The 13,876-nt window shown below is 39.4% G+C and overlaps 1 protein-coding gene across 4 annotated transcripts in view; it reads right to left on the reverse strand.

Annotated features, from left to right (window-relative positions):
- The window catches only part of TCEA1 (transcription elongation factor A1), a 42,451-nt gene extending 29,084 nt beyond the window's left edge, over positions 1-13,367 (reverse strand). The window contains exons 1-4 of one of the 4 annotated variants that reach the window (XM_089517307.1): positions 13,066-13,139; positions 8,991-9,069; positions 4,295-4,357; positions 87-192 (exon numbers count right to left, since the gene is read on the reverse strand). In XM_089517307.1, coding sequence (XP_089373433.1) covers positions 87-192; positions 4,295-4,357; positions 8,991-9,050 — 229 coding nt within the window. In that variant the 5' untranslated portion in view covers positions 9,051-9,069; positions 13,066-13,139. Of the gene's footprint in view, positions 1-86; positions 193-4,294; positions 4,358-4,768; positions 4,874-8,990; positions 9,070-13,065 lie in introns of those variants that run through there. The other 3 variants (XM_089517310.1, XM_089517306.1, XM_089517308.1) reach the window with 3 other exon arrangements.
- Between the last annotated feature and the right edge of the window lie 509 nt (positions 13,368-13,876).

Raw genomic sequence — 13,876 nt, forward strand, 5'->3', positions numbered from 1 at the left:
TTACATAAACAATTAACAGCCTATTAGATATTAATATGAAAACAAGCTGGAGAATGAAAAAGCTGAAAAGTTTAGTGCAGCTATACCTAATAACTTCTTCCATGATTTAATGAGTGATTTTGCTAAAGATGTAACTTCTTCATCTGTGCTTTGCTTGCGTATTGCATTCACTGACATTCCAATTCTTGTAGACTGTAAATAAAGAGAGATATCAAAACTTAAAACAGATATTTGCAAAGAGACAAAGAGAAGTCTACCATCATTTTAAAAAAAATTATCAAAACATTCAATATTGTATGAAAGTGCAAGTCAGGCATAGAGGTCTTAAGTAATTCCCACTGCATTCTGTTTGAAGTCACAACTAGACCATTCTTATTTTTTCTAGTTAATCATGACCCAACATAAGCAAGAGCTCATTTTTAATGTCAGAAATGCAATACTAAGGAGCCGTGGTGGTGTAATAGTTAAATGCCTGTACTGCAGCCACTCACTCATAAACTGCAAGGTTGCGAGTTCAATACCAGCCAAGGGCTCAAGCTCAACTGAGGCGTGCATCCTTCTGAGGTCGCTAAAATTAGCACCCAGCTTGTTGGGGACAATTAGCGTACACTGTGTGAACTGCTTAGGGACTGCTTAAGTGCACTGATAAGCGGTATAGAAATGCACTTGCTATTGCTATTGAAATCAAGGAGTGTTTAGGTTATATTTTTGCCCCTAGTGTCTGTCTGTCTGCCTGACTCTTTCTCTCTCGTTCTCTTGAATTAAAGGCCTATTCAAGAACAGGCTGATTAACAAACATTCTTTGAGGGCTAGCAAAATTGTTTGCCTTCTTTTTGGTAAACATTGAGAACAATCTGCTCAAGAGAATCTGGTCTACTGTACAAGAATAAGCATTACTGTATTGGAATATTATTTTTTTTAAAAAACAGAAGTCATTAATGGGGACAAATTTATCATAAAACAGAGTTAATTAAAATTCAGAGAACTACTGCCATCTACAGTGCTAGAAAAATTATTTAAGGTGCTTTTATAAACTAATGTGTCTTCAAGCAGTAGAAGGGGTGACAATGGCAGAGGACCTCTCAGATAAGGCAATGGCATTATAGATAATACTTCTTAGTATGCTGCACAGAAGGAGGAACCAGTAAACCACTTTTGAGTATCTTTTGCCATGAAACTCTATGATGAGACAATCCAAATGAAAACAAAGATAATGTTAGAAGATAAGACTCCCAGGTTGGAGGGCACTTAATGAAGAAGAGCAGAGGACAAGTACAAGTATCATTGTGGTTAAGGATGCAACTGGATCCAACCAAAAAGGTTGTTCAGTTGTTGATGTGTTCAGAGGTGAAATGAAAGTCCAAAGCTGCATAATATATATTATAAAAACATTAAATATGAGACTCATGAACCAGGGAACACTAGACATAGTAAAACAATAAATGATATGTATAAACATTGCAAAAATTGGGGTGAACAAGTTAAGTGCACAGGAATGTGATGTTTTCAGTAAAATAATTATACAATGTTATATTTAGGAAATGAAAAATGAAGGCCTTCTGGGAGTGTATGGAGGTTTGATGTCTTCACCCTAGTGAAGCTCTGCAGGAGGAGGAAGCAACAGCAGTATTTCCACCTGCTGGAGACAAGCTCCAGTAATAAATTATCTCCTCAGATCAAGGGAAAGATCTAAGGGATTAACCAAGGACTGTGTAACTGAGGAGTTGTTCTGGAAAATACAAGTGTTGGTCAGCGAAACTGTTTGGGGGAGCTTGAGTTCATCAAGGCCTCCTGGGGCTTGCTTGAAGAACTGATAACCAGCCCTATAACAGAAACTGGAACCATAAACCTTCTCTTTCTTTATTCAGCATCTCATTTCTAGCTTTTGCTTATTGGGAACTAAAGGAATCTTGGGACCAGCTGTGTTAATTCTGCCTCAGTATGCTGTCTTCTTTCTGAACTAAGGACAGAAAGTTTAACTAGAATTGGAGGCAATAAAGTAATAAATCGGATAAATAAAGTTTATAATAAACAAAAAGGTTCATACTAATGTTAGTTGAAACATTTAGTGATTTTTCTATATTGGAGTTAATAAATTTTGATTTCAAGATGGATAAAGCATGAGAAACTTTATTTTGTCAAAAGGAGGCATTGATTTGGACAAGGACTAGAAACATTGACAAGCGTGTCAACACTCTGCCAGATGTTTCAGTGGTGGCATAGAGGAAATGTTTCATCAGAGAAAGGGGGGCTCCAAAATAAGATCTTCTGGTAATTACAAGTGATTCAAACCCAGAAATAGGAAACAGAGTAGACTCAAACATTGTTTGGAGAATGTGGCCTTGGATCAAGAAACGAAGCAGGCCAACTGTTTGTTCATTGTGAACACATTCTTCAGGCAACCAAAGAAATGGCTGGATATATGGACATCACCTGACGGCTAATATAGAAATCAAACAGACTATATAATTGGAAGCAGAATATGGAGAAGCTCCATACTTTCTGCAAAAACAAGACCAGGACCAGATTGCGGTGACATGAACTGCTAATATCAAAAATTAGAGTAAAGTTAAAGAAGAACACAAATTCAATCAGTGCACCAAAGTAAAACTCAAAGAATATCCCTATAGAATTTAAAGACCATGTAAAAACAGATTTGCACTATTGAGCTTAGTCAGAAGAACTCAAGACCAAAGGCAGGGGAAATGTAAAAAGACTCTATCTGCAGCCAAAAACAAGGAAATGCCTCACTGGATGACAGATGAAATACTTCAAGCAGTTAATGAGACAAGAAGCAAAAGGAAAAAGTGGGAGACATAGGGATATAATCTTGAATGTACATGTTCAGCAACTTGTGCGCAGAAACAAAGAGAACTATTATAGTTATCACCACAGAGAAATAGAAGGATAAAAAACAGTAGATCAAGAGACGTCTTCCTCAAAAAGAAAACAAAGCGGAATTGAAATCAAGAGTGAGGATGATCTATGACCATCAGGGGAGCACAATGCATGATCAGGAAGAAATAAAAAGATGATGGAAACAATACATTGAAGAATCATATAAAAGAAATGAAAGGATGATAGATTTATTCAAGGAAGAACCATTTGAAGATGAATCCACAATTTTAGAAAGTGAAGCGGAAGCTACACTCAAACCACTTGGGAGAAATAAGTCATGTGGAATAGATGGCATACTAATACAGCTATTTCAAGCTACAGAGACAAAATCCATTCAAATTATAACTTATATGTGCCAACAAATATGGAAAACAAAACAATGTTTTGATGGTCCACAGATTAGAGGCACTTATAGAGTCCAATTCCCCAAAAGGGGACACCAGGGATTGTAGTCATTGGACAATTCCATTAATCTTCCATGCATGAAAAACTAAGAAATGAGGGTGAAGGTCCTCACCAGAAATTTTTAGATCACAGGGAGATGCCTCTTCACCAATGTCTTTGCATGTATGGCTGCTGGAGCTTTGGCTACCATTATGAGTTAGTTTACAAATCTTCAGTTTCTACCATCATCAGATATAAAACTGTCCCTATTCAGACATTTCAAGCTATTAAGGAATTTTTGAATCAAATGTGTACCATATTCAGCTTTAACACCTGTTGCTATTAGTTTTGGTTTGGTACTGGCTGCTGTATTGCCACCCCATGTGCATATACAGTAATTTTTGTACGTGTCAGCTATCTCTTCTTTTTCTTGATTTACCTCTTTAGAACCATCTGGCTTGCATTTGATCTGTAACTGTACTAATACAGTATGTACATACATATGTTGAGGAATAACATTTTTGATATTCACCAAAAGGACGTATAAAGCACCAGTCAGTCAGTGTGGCTCAAGAGTCTTATATACATGATAAATATGCAGAGTTGTTCCATTGATGGTGCAAGCTTTTCTACAGCAGCAACAGCCTAGACCTTGTTTTCATACTTGATATTATAGCCCAAATCCAAATATTAGACTCAAGCAGAACAGATCCACTGAAATCAATGGAGCTTATGTCAGTGTTGGATTACCATGTTCCCATTGATTCAATGGTTATTCAAGCTGAAACTAAACCTTTATTTTCAATATGACTAATAAAAGTACCACTGGCATTACAAGTAGTCATTTTCTTTTTCAAAAGCCCCAAATACCTTTACTGACAATTGTTAAATAATTTTTCACTTTTTATACTAAACATGTGTTTGCGCTATATGTACATTTTTAAATCGTTTCTTTATAATTATGACATAATAAAATGTGATTTAAATATACTGCACAACTGAAAATATATACCTGTAACAACTCCAGAGTCATGGGCATATTCTTGAGTTCCTTGAGTAAGTCAAGAGCCCCAGCCTGTAAAAGAATGTATTAAAGACTAAATATGCATATTGTTATACACTCATTTTTTTTACTATGACGTGACTATTTCTTTCATTCCCAAATCCTTATTATGAATGTTATTTAAAATATTCTTAATAAGCACAATTAAATCCTATTTAAGAAGCTTTCAGAAGCTCATACAACATCCAGTTCTTCCTCAGCAAGCCTTTATTCATTGCATTGGAACTTTAGAGATGTAAAACTAAAAGCTCAGTCTCAGAACCTAAATGAGAACTTCACCACTTGTTTGTATGTTTCTACCTAGAAAGCTAACAGGGACCTTATTCTGGTGTTTAAGACAAAAACTACTAATACCGAACTTTGTGCCAATAGCTGGGAATGCCAGAATACAGGCAAGTAATGGTAGTAGCCTGCTGTGAGTACCTCTCACTTCCTGTGCTATATTGGAAACCTGTGTCTTGTTTGAAGTATATTATTCCAGTAGGCCTGGAATTTGCTGCCCCTGGAACTCTTGAAGAATCACATGGACTGCCAAAAATATAAAAGAAAGAAATATTGAAAATTATCTGAGATCCAGTTCTAGTTTTGAAAAACATTTCTCTTAAAAAGCACAGGAAGGCTTCAGGTAGCATAAGAGTGAGCAATGACACAAAAAGGAAGTATTAACTGTTTTTCCTGGATGCCTCTGGGAAAAGGAGGCTTCTAGGAAAAACAGTTCATACTTCCTTTTTGTCTCATTGCTTACTCTTATGCTACCTGAAGACTATCCAATCACCAGCACAACAGTGCCCTGTAGCCACAGAGAAGGCACACGTTCTCATAATAAATAATAATAAATTTTATTTATGTTTCTCCGCCTCTCCCAGTGGATCAAAGTGGGGTTACAGACTAAATAAAAGCACAAAGTGTTTACATCAAAATTCAATTTAAAAAAGCTAAAAACAATAAAATATCCAACATCATTCAATAACAATAGCATCAACAAGCAAGGCAGGGATAATACACAAACAGGGGCATGTCATTCATATCAGGGGGGTATTCATATCAGGTGGGGTATGCTTGGCTAAAGAGCTCGGTTTTAACCGCTTTTCTAAATGTCTCTAACGAGGGCGCTGAGCGGATCTCCTCAGGGAGACTGTTCCAAAGTCTCAGAGCCGTTGTTGAAAAAGCTCTTTGCGAAGTAGTAACATATTTGGAAGTCACTATTTCTAATAAGTTCTTACCCGATGTTCTGAGAGTGCAGGGCGGATTGTATGGGGAGATGCGGTCCCGTAAGTAACTCGGGCCCAAGCCATGCAGGGCTTTATAGCAAATAGGGAGACAGTGAAGATCTTTTAAGATAGGTGTAATATGGTCAAACCTTGATGAACCGGTGACCAATCTGGTCTCATGTGCTAGGTAAACTCTTTACTGGAAAAGACCAGATATTCCAACCCTTGCAATTACTAGATTAAAAACTAATGAAGACATTTGCCTTATAGGATCACAGCTCTAAATACTAGAACAGAGCAAATAATTGTTCCCACTGACTTCCACCACAATTATCCTCCCTCAAGGGGAACAAGCTATATTGTCTGTCTCTTCAGTTTATTACCCTCTATAGATAGAGAACTGGGGGGAGAGCATTGCCACAGGTAACACTGTTTCTTCGTTCTGACCTGACCCGACCCCACAATTCGCATATAATTTAAGGATATGTCAGGCCATGATAGCTAATGCAGACTTAAAAAGGGACCAGAGGCGGCTCACAAGATAAAAACATTATTAAAACATCACAATATTTTTTTTAAAAAAACCACTTAATTTGCATAGTGAAATCAAAGAGACAAGTTATTCACAACTTACATAAATCTCATGGATTTTAATGAGTCTAATTGTGAAGGAGCCAGTGTGGTGTGTTGATTTTAGTATTGTACTATGACTCTGGGAGACTAGGCTTCAAATCCCCACTTGGCTATGAAAACCCACTGGGTAGCCTTGGGCAAGTCACACTTTCTCATCCTGAGCAGAAGGCAAGGGCACTCTTGCCAAGCAAACCTCTTGATAGTTTTACCTTAGAGTCACCATAAGTCAAAAATGACTTGAAGGCACACAACAAGTTGAACAAGAACCCTACATGTGATTAAATTTAGATGCTACCCACTTTGCTGTTTCTCTTTTCAATCTTCTTTTGTACAGCAGTCACTGAACAAAAAAAACTACAAAAGAAGACTGGAAAGACAAAGGGCTAAACGGGAATATATCCACAAATGGCTTCCTTGCACACTACTCACAGTGTAACATTGTCGTACACCTCAGTTTCAGTTTATCACGTCTCTATTCTGGTTCTCTGCTTGCACTCATACATTCCAAAATCCCCTCCACCATTCAGCTCCTTCATAGGCAGCAGCTCACTCCATGCATCAAAGGAAGTAGACCAAGTCTATGAAAGCTTATGCTATACCTTCTTTTACTCAGTTAGTCTTAAAGCTGCTTTCAAAAATCCCTTTATATACTGAAGTTCCATGCCTGATGTAACATGCCTGTGTCTCTGATATCTATTCTGTTGCATTTATGCAAGTCTCTTTAACAATTTTGACAATTATATTAACAGTTTAATACTTAATTGAAGCTTCTGGTCCTCGCGTCAGTGGGACGGAGAATCCATTCTGGAACCATCCACTACGGTTCACTGCCCTCACTGACACTGGAGCCACCAGCTGCCACAGGTCATCTATATTCAATCACTATGTAAAGTCTCACTGAGTTCAATGGGAACTGCTCCCAGATAAGAGGGCGCAGGTTAATAATCCATGTTTTATAAAACCATACACCTGTATTTGGAACAATTCATCTGGTAAGAACTGTGCAGATATATTTGTCATCTAGGTACCTGTTAATATGAGTTTTACAAACTTATCTGATACATTAGCTTGCTTAAAACATATTAAGATGATTACTGAATCTGCAACTAAGCATTCAATATAAAAACATTACTTTTATTTTATTCTCTAGCTTGAATTACCATCATTGCTTCTAAGCAACTTTTCCATGGCTAAATGTCTAATTTCAATATAACTGAATCCAGCTAAATGGAGAAATATTCTAAAGCAAAAATGAAAATAACTTTAAAAAGTCAGCTATAAAAACCTACATTTCAAAACAGGGCAAGGACTACTCTCTACCATTTTAACAAAAGAATTTGCCAGATGATGCAAAAAGCAGAAAGAACTCCACATGTTTCTCTCACAAACACCAGGAGCTGTTTATTTACTCAAGGCCATATAAGGTTAATAGTGACTTGTTTGTTCTATGATATGCACAGACAAATCCATCAACATATTTATGGTACTATTCCAGTACAATGCAGTAACAGACTACATCAGTGGTTCCCAACCTTCCTAATGCCACGGCCCTTTAATACAGTTTCTCATGTTGTGGTGACCCCCAACCATAACATTATTTTCACTGCTACATGCAAATATGTGTTTTACAATGGTCTTAAGTGACCCTTGTGAAAGGGTCATTCAACCCCCAAAGGGTTCCCGACCCACAGGTTGGGAACCACTGGACTACATGTTGTTGATATTCAGAAAATAAAAGTCATTACTGCCATCATGCCTTGACTGAGAGAGCTCAAAATCTAAATACTCAAATGCTTTTTAATGAATGCAACTCAATTCCTACAGGCAGGGAAATATCTTTCATTGATTTTGGAAACAGAAACTTGGTCTAGGGATCCCAGAACCATGTGGAAAGCCTATGACGGTATGAAGTACAATTGAACCTCTGTGTCCACAGATATGTTTATCCATAGATTCAACCATTCATGGCTTGAAAATATTCAAAAACAATATAAATTCCAAAAAGAAAGCTTTGATTTGCTATTTTATATAAGGGTACCATTTCACTATGCCATCGCATTTAACAGGACTTGAGCATCCATGGATTTTGGTATCCATGGTGGAGTCCTGGAATCAAACCCCAATGGATACCAAGGGCCCACTGTACTAAATTAAATCTCAAACATCCCTATTTTTTAACCCAAATGTTCAAGCACCACTTTTTTAAACAACCAGCTAAAAGACTGCATTGTTGGTGGACAGACCATTAAAAAGCTTGTATCAGATTATTTTGCTTTTCTTGACTTGTTAAAAATGGATGCAACATATAACATGCCTGAGAGACATTCAGCAATTAAGAAATTAAGGCCCTATCCAGACTGGCGCTTTGCACCGGCCTGGATGTGTGCTAGCTAGGGTTGCCTCGGGGCATCCTTTACAGATGCCCCGCAACCTCAACATGTAGCTGCGGCAGCATAATGGAGGCACCCTGTATACATGGGTGCCACCATTATGACATCATGGCCACATTGTGTCCAAATGGCGCAGTGCAGGCATGACGTGTTCGTGCTGCGTCAGGCTGCTTGTGGCGGCCTAACAGTGGCGCTGGAAGGAGCTCCAAAATGGAGCTTCTTCCCGGAGGGCGCCTCGTTCCCATGGCAACTAGCTATTTTGCACTTCAGTTCCCAAATGCCCAAGCCAACATGTCCTAAACTTGTGAGAGTGGTAGTCAAAAATGTTTATGTACCCAAAGACTTCCTAGTGCACATAAAAGATAGTACACTCTATTTCTGCATCTTATAATAGGAAAAGCTACTGCTTACCTTTTCTTCTCTAATCTTACTGAACTGCTCTTGATTTTTGAATATCCATATGTGCAACATTACCTCTGCCAACTTGAACCTATTCATTACACAATAAGGTAATTTGTTATTCTGCTTATGCTACAGAACAAATATTCTAATATCTTTTGCATGAGCCATATATATACTGAATTTATATTTAGAACAATACTACAGAAGTTTCTCCATTGATTACAGCTTTAAATTAATTTCTAACATAGCATTCATTCCAATGCAAGGCTTACAAAGTTATTTTACCTTTAGATTATTAAGCATCCGATTGTACTATAAATTAATTTTCTATGTTTACTTATTTTTAAAAATACACTTTTAATACACCACTGTAGGCAAATGAATCTGGAATTAAAGTTATTGGCAGAGCTCTGGTTTAAGAATATCTGAAATTCACTCCAAAATATCTAAGGGGGGAATAGTGATGTGCTTTCTGCATACAACAACAACAACAATTGATGCCAATTCAATAAACAAGACTTTTATTCTGAATGTTGGTGTCATAATTCAAGAATGTTGGGATTGTTCTGGAAGGTAATGCTTTGTGTTCAAATGGTTTAATGATGATTATGATGACTGTAAAAACAAGTGTACTTAGTAATGTCTTTTAATGAAAAAATGTCTTCCTCAAATAATTTTGCAGTCTTACACCTTTGTCAGGAAATTAGGAGAACACATCCATTCCACCATGATTTTGGGGACATCTGCCGTTTATTGATGATATATTTAAATTTAAGTCAGATTTAGTTAAAAATACAAATATGAAACTTCAGAAAGTTGTTTGCATTATGACCTCAAAGAGAACATCTATAAGATAATGCATCACTGGTATTTGACTTATGAAAAGCTGGCTAAAATGCACATAGGGCTATCAAATATATGTAGGAAATGTGAGCAACAAATGGGGATTTTTTAAATATATGTGGTGGACATGTGATAGGGCAAGAAAATATTGGCAGCAAGTACATAGTGTGATTCAGCAGATTTTGAAAATAAAATTACAGCTAAAACCAGAAATGTTTTTTTAATATTAGATGATCAAATGGAGAAATATGGAAGATTACTAAAGTATATGATCACATGTGCAACAAGAATCTTGTACAGTCGGCCCTTCTTATACACAGATTTGTTATACACAGATTCAAGCATACACAGTTTGAAAATGTTCAAAAAAAGTATACATTTCAAATATCAAAGCTTGATTTTCCATTTTTAATAAGGGACACCATTTTGCTATGTCATTATATTTAATGGGACTTGAGCATCCATGGATGTTGTTATCCACGGGGGATCTTGGAACCAAATCCCAGCGTATAACAAGGGTCCACTATATACCCAGAAATGGAAGAACACAACAATCTCATCACAAGAAGACTGGCTGGTAAAATTGTTGGACTTCGCTGAAATGGATATGTTATCTGCTTTAATAAGGCAAACAGCATTTATGAAAGATTGGGAAGCTTTAATTGTTTGTTTTTTGCAGGAGCAGAAAGATAAAATGTGAATTGTGGGTTTTGAAAATGAGTAAGAATAATTAAGTGGTAGAAGTATGACACATTGTCATGGAGGGGGAGTAAGATTTTGTTATCTTATATAAGCATTAATAAGAATGTTGGAAGTAAAGGTTTCTTTTTTGTATTCTGCTCTTTTTCTTTATTCCTGTTATTCATTGTTCTAGCTTTTCTTTTTTCTTTTTACATATATTGTTTTAATGCAGTTAAAATTTCTTGATTAAAAAAATACAAATGTGCAGTTTGGTTAATCAAACACACTGATGCAAACTGATCCAGTTTTGCTTACCTCTTGTACAAAGAAAAAGTTCACATATGTTTCAGGACTACAAAACAGCTTCATTTTGCAAGATTCAGAAATCTTGCCACTAGTTGATTCATTGATATATTCCACTGAATGTTTAAAACAGCTTTTATCACAAAGCCAGTCTTCCAGCCATTATACCAAAGTATGATGTCCAGCAAACCTCTCAGGAAAAAAATGTTCACATGCTCAATAATCCACCAAGTTAAAAACAGTTCTAGTAATTATTTTCTTTCTGTGAAATAAAAAACTAGAGATATACCTACAAAACTTATGGAACATAGTTTGACAGTCTTTTATTGTAGGAGGGAAAAACAAGTTTCTTTGAAAATCAAGCTGAGCAATAGCAATAGCAGCTTCTTGTACATACTGCTTCATACCACCTAAGCAGTCTCTAAGAACAGTTTACAATTGTAAGCTAATTGACCCTAACAAGCTGGGTACTCATTTTAGCAACTTCGGAAGGATGCCAGGCTGAGTTAACCTGGAGTCCGTGGCTAGTATCGAACTGGCAACCTTATGGTTTGTCAGTGAGTGGCTGCAGTACAGGCATTCAAGCACTTTGTCACCAGGGTTCTGAGCCAGGGCTGTTAAAGCGGCCTCAAACTGGGTTATTTCTGCAGTGTGTTTTGGGTTGATGGAGAGGAAACAAACAAAAAACTAATTTAAAACCTTTCAAAAGGGCTGGCATCATATTAAGTGAGCCTATGGGCCTGAACAGACAGGCCAAAATAAAGCGGCTTTGGGTCACTTTGGAGGTATGCTGTTTAAATGCTGCATGTGTCCTAAGAGGCCAGAAGGTGCGCCAAAGCCAGACCTAAGGACTAGAGCACTGCTTTGGCGCAGCTTCTGGCCTCTTAAGGTGTGTGTGTCATTTCAACAGCATACCTCCAAAGTGACCCAAAGCAGCTTTATTCTGGCCTGTCTGTTCAGGCCCTTAGACTACTATCAAGATTTTAAAAGAAGAGGCTATGAAATAAGGAGCTTCCCTCCAATTATGCCACAGGCCAGTCTTTCCTGGAGTGAACCTCTCATTTGTGAGAAGTCAAGAATGCAGGTATTTGCCAGATCAATGTCATCATGGCAGTACTTCCCAAGCTGTCTGATGCTGGGGATTGGTAATTATTCCTTCCCAGCGTACCAGCAACAGGTACCCTATCTGTGCCTGCTTCTTCCTTTCCTTCAGCCTCACACAGACCACCGGCTGCTGCTTTGTAGATCAGCACAGCTCCCTGGGCATCGGTCTCTAGGACTCAGGGTTGCCAAGCGTCCCTCCCTATGAAGGAAGGATGCCCTTTATTTGAGGGCCAGAAAGCTTCTTTCCTACAGAACTGGTGCCTGTTTTGCATGGACTGTTTCCTATTTGGAAAACCTTTTATTTCAGACAGGCAGAACAAGATGTCAGCCTCCTCCAACCCACACATTTTTGAATGCAGGACCTTCCTAAAGACAGAAATGTGTGTGTGGTGTGATTTATGACTATGGACAAATATGTTAATTCTGCAGAGATACATTATGCAAAGGGATCTTGTAGCACTTTTGAGACTTAGGGCCAAAACATACTGCAGAAATAATCCAGCATGAGACTGCTTTAAGTGCCCTGGCTCCATACTAGGGAACCCGGGGATCTGTAGTTTGTTTGGCAGTTAGTCTTCTCTGTCAAAGGCAGCACTGGTGCCACAACAAACTGCAATTCCCAGGATTCCCTAGCACTTAAAATTGGCCTCAAACGAAATTATTCCTGGCAGTGTGTGTTGTTTTGGACCTCTGTTGAAAGAGAGCTCTGGTGCCACAAGGGAACTACGATTCCCAGAGTTCCCGATCTCAAAATTGGGATTATTCCTGGCAGAGTGTGTGTGTTTAGTGTGTTCTTTTTCATCTCCAATCTCGACCGTGTCTCAGACACACGCGTGCGCGCGCGGCCTCCAAGTCAAGTCATCTATACACACACAAGGAAGCAGGTGAGGCCAATGTGGCGCAGAGAGAGGGAGGGGAGGGCTGGAGAGGGGCTGGCGCGAGGCACGTGACGGTGGAGGGCCTCTCTCTGTCTTTCTCTCAGGAGAGAGAGAGAGAGGAACAACAACTGACTGCTGGGCGCGAGCTCAGAACAGGGGAAAAAAGGCGGGCGCCCAGCTGAGCGCGCGCCGCCGCTGATTGGTCGCCCGAACGTTCGATCCGAGAGCGCGCGCGAGAAGTCTCCCCTCCCCTCCCCCTCCCCTCCCCTCCTCACCGCGTTCTTCTTCTGCACCATTTTGTCCATCTTCTTCGCGATGCGGATGATCTCGTCTTCGGTGCTCATGGCGGCGGCGGCCAGAAGCAGCAGTGCTGAAGGGGGGTTGAATGGCTACAGCCGCTGCCGCCTCAGGAGGAACCGCAAAGATGGAGCTGCTTGCTGCTGCTGCTGCTGCCGTCGTCGCCCACCCATCCACCTACCCACTCACCCACCGCCGGGGCGGCCGAGGAGGAGCGCATCCGCCGGCCTGAGCCAGAAAAGCGACAGCCCGGCAGACGCGGCCTATCAACCCCCGAGCGAAGGGAGCAAGGCTGTGTGGCGGAAAGCCGAGAACATCGATTCGCTTGGGGGAAAAACAGGAGGAGAGGAGGAGCCTCTTGTTCCCTCAGCCGCCGCCCATTGAAAGAGGGACAAAGGCTGCGCCCACATTGGAGAAATAACCCAGTTTGGCACCACTTTTAACTCTTTTGTGGCTCATGGCTATGGAACTCTGGGAGTTGGAGTTTGTTGTGGGGCTCAGAGCGGGACGCCACAACAAACTCCAACTCCCAGAATTCCATAGCCATGAGCCACAAAAGAGGAAGTCTTCAGTCAAAGAAGCCTTGGTCTGGCCATTCCTTTTCCTAAGATGCATGGGAGCAGCACCGTATTTGTGTCCATTGGCTACAATGCTGCCTTTCCTGGAAAGTTGCTGCAAACTGGCGCCAGCACTGGCCAAAGCCAGTCTCAGAAAGATAGAAGTGTTATGCCTGGCAGCAGCAGAAATCAGCCAAAGCGAGCAGTATGGCCCATGCATTTTTACTTTATG

The sequence above is a fragment of the Sceloporus occidentalis genome, unplaced genomic scaffold (assembly GCF_023333645.1).
Source record: "Sceloporus occidentalis isolate IW3139 unplaced genomic scaffold, rSceOcc1.0.p SCAF_3, whole genome shotgun sequence".
Lineage (NCBI taxonomy): Eukaryota > Metazoa > Chordata > Lepidosauria > Squamata > Phrynosomatidae > Sceloporus > Sceloporus occidentalis.